The sequence below is a fragment of the Brachionichthys hirsutus genome, chromosome 14, assembly GCF_040956055.1.
Source record: "Brachionichthys hirsutus isolate HB-005 chromosome 14, CSIRO-AGI_Bhir_v1, whole genome shotgun sequence".
Classification (NCBI taxonomy): Eukaryota; Metazoa; Chordata; class Actinopteri; order Lophiiformes; family Brachionichthyidae; genus Brachionichthys; species Brachionichthys hirsutus.
Genome location: NC_090910.1, coordinates 12924469 through 12930468, shown reverse-complemented (window position 1 = coordinate 12930468; position 6000 = coordinate 12924469). Strand labels below are relative to the sequence as shown.

The 6000-nt window shown below is 55.2% G+C and overlaps 1 protein-coding gene across 1 annotated transcript; it reads left to right on the top strand.

Annotated features, from left to right (window-relative positions):
- Positions 1 to 342: 342 nt before the first annotated feature.
- ssr1 (signal sequence receptor, alpha) lies at positions 343 to 3944 on the top strand. Its single transcript, XM_068747948.1, has 9 exons — positions 343 to 480; positions 1051 to 1184; positions 1255 to 1351; positions 1431 to 1534; positions 1607 to 1765; positions 1870 to 1946; positions 2021 to 2099; positions 2209 to 2302; positions 3253 to 3944. The coding sequence occupies exons 1-9, from the start codon at positions 411 to 413 to the stop codon at positions 3318 to 3320; spliced, it is 882 nt and encodes a 293-aa protein (XP_068604049.1). The 5' UTR covers positions 343 to 410; the 3' UTR covers positions 3321 to 3944.
- The last annotated feature ends 2056 nt before the right edge of the window (positions 3945 to 6000 follow it).

The following is a 6000-nucleotide window of genomic DNA, read 5'->3' as shown; positions in this document are numbered from 1 at the left end:
ATTGCATTTTAAAATTACAAGGAATTCACTCTACAAGTTCATTAAAAACGTTTAACAAATAAATCAATGTTTGTGTTAACTATTTAGAGATCATTTTCAGAGCATGAGTGGGTTCCAGGCTTTTATTTTGAAATATGCCGGAACTTCCTGTCCGATTTCCGCTGAATCAGGACGTTAATCTGACGAATTTAAAGTTCTCTAAAGTGAAAGGACAAAATTAAATGATCAGTATTGTTGGATTTTGTCATTTCATAAGATAATGTTCATAAAAAAAAGTACCGGGACGCGGTGCCGGACCGAATTCGTCCTGAAACATCTGCGCATGCGCAGCGGTTTGTTACGGAAGCCGCGGAGCGTGATGTCAGACAGTCAGTGACCCGCTGAACGGAAGGCGAACATCTCCGCTCGACATGGGGAGCTTCGTGCCTAAACTCGCGCTGCTGCTGCTGCTAGCCCTCCCGGCCACGCTTCTCCTGAAAGGTGAGTCTTTAACGCAGGTGCGCAGAGCCGCGCGCGCTAAGGGCTGCGTCTTCAGTTAGCCCGCCGTGCTATCTGTAGCCGCGAAGCGGGGAAGGCCGGCCTCCATTAGGCGTGAGCCAGGTGGAGCTGAACGGACTAGTAAGTGCCCTTCGAGCTGGTTCCGAGCTGGTTCCGGGGCGTTAGCATGTAGCTTCCTCCTGGGTGTTTAGTGCACGCGCGTGCTGGTCGTAGTTAGCGGCACGCTGGCAGTAAGCCCGCCTGCTTAGAGTGACGTGTCCTTGCTTGTTAGCTGCTAGCCGCGAAGCTAACTAGCTCCGCGACTGACCGTGGAGGCACGAAATAAACTTCCGTCTCCCCGGCCGCTTCCTCCGTCTCCCCGGCCGCTTCCTCCGTCTCCCCGGCCGCTTCCTCCGTCTCCCCGGCCGCGTCTCCCCGGCCACTTCCTCCGTCTCCCCGGCCACTTCCTCCGGCTTCGGCTTTCATGTGGAAGAACGCGTCCATCTTCCAGCCGTCTCTGTGTGACGTCAGGAGGCGTCGGGATGGATCTGATGCTCATGCTCTGTTTATCAGGGCCGGGGGCCAGTGCCCAGGATCTGACCGAGGATGAGGAGGCTGAGGCTGTGGACGAAGACGTGGTGGACGACGTGACGGCAGAAGACGAGGATGACGAGGCTGAGGTGGAGGACGATGAGAATGCAGAGCTGGTGAGTTTGTCTGCCATAGTTTCATGTGCAGAGGAGCGATGAAGAGGAGGGTCTGACCGCGTGTGTTTAGACGGAAGACAAAGAGGAGGAAGAGGAGGAAGCGCTGCTGGGAGAGGTGAAGGCGTCTCCCAACGCCGACACCACAATCCTCTTCGTCAAAGGCGACGGTAACTTCCTGAAGCCCTTCAGAATAAGATGCTCTGTTAGCCGTCCTGAAGCTAACGTGGCTAAACGGCTTCCCTCCAGACTTCCCGGCCAACGACGTCGTCAAGTTCCTGCTGGGCTTCACCAACAGGGGGCCGGAGGACTTCGTGGTGGAGTCCCTGGACGCGTCCTTCCGTTACCCGCAGGTACCGGGACGCCTCCTGGTCTCTGGCTCTGGTGCTGAGACATGAGACCAGTAACTTCTGCCGCCCCCCCAGGACTACCAGTTCTACATCCAGAACTTCACCGCCCTCCAGCTGGGCACCGAGGTTCCCTCCGGCAGGCAGGCCACCTTTGAGTACTCCTTCATCCCGGCCGAGCCAATGGGAGGCCGGCCCTTCGGCCTCGTCATCAACCTCAACTACAAGGACATCAGTGTAAGGGGGGGGGTTAAAACTTATTCTGTTAATGCTAACTGCGGCTAACCGCTGCCGGTGGAGGCCACGCCCTCACCCTCTGGCCTCTGTCCCGCCCGCTGCAGGGAAACGTGTTCCAGGACGCCGTGTTCAACCAGACCGTCACCGTCACGGAGAGGGAGGACGGGCTGGACGGAGAGACGTGGGTGGAGTCTGCCTCTCTGCTCCCGCGTCTCCTCTTCCTCCTCTTCATCGTCTGTGGTTCTTCCCTCCCAGGATCTTCATGTACGTCTTCCTCTCCGGCCTCGGCCTGCTGCTCGTCGTCGGCCTCCACCAGCTGCTGGAGTCCAGGAAGGTAGACGACCGGCGCTCTGAGATCCCAGCTGCACCCGAATGCCTCGCGACTCGTTGTGCGTGTGTGTGTGCGTGTGTGCGCGTGTGCGTGTGTGCGCGTGCACCTGCAGAGGAGGCGTCCTGCCCCGAAGGTGGAGATGGGAACTTCAAGCCACAATGACGTGGACCTCAGCTGGATCCCACAGGAAACGCTCAATCAGATCAGTACGTACTTCCTGTCTGCTCAACACCCATATTAGAAGCTCCGCCTCCCCGGGGATGACGTCGCTTCGCTGTAAAAAGAAACATTCCGGTGTTAAGGCGTGGGTCACATGACCCGGTTCCCGTCCTGGATCAGCTGATCGTTGCTTCCTGTTGGCTCCACCGAGCGTGACGATCTCTCACTCTTCTCTCTTTTGTCTCCGCCTCCTTCGCCGTCACGTTTACCTGCGTCTTCAGTGCAGAGTCGCAGAGGTGAGGTCGCCATGTCCACCAGAACCATTAGACCGACCATCTGGATGTTTCTCCATTATCTAGAGCCCACTGCCTGAACCCCGCCCACTGTCTAAACTCCACCCACTGTCTAACCCCGCCCATTGTCTAAACCCCATGAGTTGTTTGCAGCACGGTTTGTTAGCATGCGGACTCGGTCCAGAAGGTCCGGTTCAATATCTGGACCTGAACCCCACTGTAGACCCTGATACTAGGACCAGGGAGGACCAGCTAGAACCAGGGAGGACCAGGCAGAACCAGGGAGAACCAGCTAGAACCAGGGAGGACCAGCTAGAACCAGGGAGAACCAGCTAGAACCAGGGAGGACCAGGTAGAACCAGGGAGGACCAGCTAGAACCAGGGAGGACCAGCTAGAACCAGGGAGGACCAGCTAGGACCAGGGAGGACCAGGTAGAACCAGGGAGGACCAGCTAGGACCAGGGAGGACCAGCTAGGACCAGGGAGGACCAGCTAGGACCAGGGAGGACCAGCTAGAACCAGGGAGGACCATTCTGCGGTTTCGGCGCGCCTTCCCCGTTCTGAATACGAGATCCTGGCCCCCCGTGGCGAGTTTCGTGAGACCGGAACATTCCTGGGATGTCTCCCGTCCTCTGTGGGGACAGTGGGATTGCTGTCCTCCGTGATGTCCCGTGAGTCAGCTGATCCTTTGTCTCCTCCTGCAGACAAAGCGTCTCCTAAGAGATCGCCTCGCAAGAGGAGTCAGAAGCGTTCCGCCGGCTCAGACGAGTGACGGGTCACAGAACTCCACCCGCCCGTCGACGCAGGAGGAGCAGCAGGAGGAGGAGCAGCAGGAGGAGCAGGAGCAGGAGGAGGAGGAGGAGCAGCAGGAGGAGCAGCAGCAGGAGGAGCAGGAGGAGCAGCAGGAGGAGCAGCAGCAGGAGGAGCAGCAGCAGGAGGAGCAGGAGGAGGAGCAGCAGGAGGAGCGCCACGCCCAGCACACGTTGCCGTCTCCTGAGGATCTTGAAAGCGGCCAATCACAGCGAGCCGTTCTACTTTGAGCTAAAACTGCGACCGCCATCAACGGTTGGTTAGAGACCTGCTGATGTCATCAACACGAGACGCTAAGAGTAGCAGCGTTTGTCCTTAATGCGTTTGAACTTCCTGTTGAGGCTTCAGATCTGAACCAATGAGGAGCTGCCGTCCATCCCTTTGATCTGGCGGTTGGGTCTATCCAGGCTGACTGCTGATCTGAGGAACATCTTTGGGGTTTTTGGGTTTCATTTGACCACTAGGGGGCGACACTGCAGGGGGCGGCTGCTTGGTCCTTCAGGGACTTGAACAAATGCTGTCGGTCATCAATAAACTGCTTTCATTTGCTTTTAAATTGAGAAAATAAATGTTGATTTGCTGTTAACTTCCTGTTTCCTTTCCTCCGGGCGTGCTAACAGCGTGCTAGCAGTGCTAACGGTTAGCGCGCTGCCTTTGTGGTTCAAAGCTCGAACTAATATTGTGAATAAATGTTTGATTGGTGAGTAAATATTTACTCGAGGTGACCGTGACATCATCACTGTCGACCAATGAGCAGCTCTCCAGAGGTTCAGCAGTAATTCACCTGCAAATGTCTTGATCGATCGATGTGATTGACCCAGAGCTGCTCATTAGACATTAGTCATGTCTGCTCAATGGGTTCACTGTCGCCACGAGCTAAGCCCCGCCTCCTCAGTGGAAGCTGCCAGGTTGGCCCCTCCTCCTGGCCAGGTGTTTTTGGGGGGGTGACATCCTGGTGGGCGTTGCTACAGGCTCAGGTGTTTAAGTGTCCTTATTGATCAGCAGCAGGAGGGGGGTGTCCACATCAAACGTCAACCATCAGGCCCCTGATAGGCTGAGCCTCATCATGTGACTCCTGGACCAGGAACCTGCATCCCTGGCATAGTAGTATAATTACAATTAAATTGGTGTTATATTAGTATTACAATATTATTTTAGTATTACGCTTAATGGAAACGAACCATTTAAAATGATGGTTGTTCAGCGCAGTGACGCTTCCAGCCTGCAGGGGGCGCCAGAGCTTCATGCTGCCATAAACTGAAGCATCGCTGAAAGTTTAAATCATTATTTACTTAAAACTGACGATCAAATGTTTATAAATAACTATCAATAAACAACAATGAAATATAAACACTAACAACAATAATGACAATCATAAATTAACGATGACGTCAGAATCTTATTTTATTGGGCTTGGGTGAAACTCGATTCTGAGGCGTGCAGGTAAAGACGTTGGACGTTGGTTCGGTTCCACTGATCGATGACGTCATTGTTAATTACTTCTTCAACTTCAGCCCCCCTCAGACAGAGTTTGTCATCATGAGTGACGTCATCAGCGACCAGGTGGAACCCGCGATGACATCACCTACAGTAAATATGGGCAACAGGTGAGTTCCGATGACGTCACGTGCATGCACTCCCACAGGTAAGTATTTGAACTCTGCTGGGGGGTCCACTGATTCATGACAACGCCAGGTCACGTGATGTCATCTGAACAGTGACTCGAAGGTGATCGATACTCTTAATCCCGCTGGTTTACAGCGCGAGACTGAGGCCGTAACCTCGCGATACTCCCTCTCTCTCCGTGCGCGTCCAGGGGCGATCAAGCGGCGGGGATGATGGGAGTCCGGTCCTCAGCCGTTACCGAAGCACCGGAGAAAGAGTGAGGAAGAAACTTCTCACGGTGAGCTCTCCTCCAAAACCAAAATAAAAGCACCGCGGAGGACCTTTATTTTGGAGGGGTCTCATCATCACACCTGAGGAGGGTGAGGAGAGATTAAGAGCCTCTCCCTGGAGGTGACGCCGGACCGGAGGGTGTCGGAGTGACGCAGCCCGGGACGCACGCACCGTGCCCGGCTGGAGCTGAGCGCGCAGTCCGCTCCTCCTCCTGCTCCTGCTCCTGCTCCTCCACCTCCTCCTCCTCCTCCTCCTCCTCCTCCTCCTCCTCCGCTCCGGTGGATGTAAACTTCCGCACCGGTTTCACCTCTTCCTCATGGACCGGCCGCCCCGCGCCTCCGCTCCGGACCGGATTTGGAGCCAGAACGCGCACAGCTTTTGACGCACGCGTTTGGCATGTGAGTCTCCTCTTCTTCTTCTTCTTCTTCTCCCTCTTTAAATGAACTCTGACCTTTGCCTGCAGCCGAGCCTGAGGATTCGAACCAAACAACTATTTTTAACGTTTTAGCTCCAAACCGTTAAAAGTGTAAAAAGTCCAACGGAACAAACGAGACGCGTTCCCGGAGCCGTTCTGAGCCCCTCCCCCCGGAGGTTCGGTTTCCCCCGGTCTTCTGCGCCGGTTCGTGTACTCCTGAATACCGCCGCGCTGAACGTGTACTTGTACTCTAAGTGTGTACAGTTCGCCACTCAGCAGGTCCAGCTCTGGATCCTGATCCTGAAGGTTCTGGACTTGTTGTGGGTTTGGG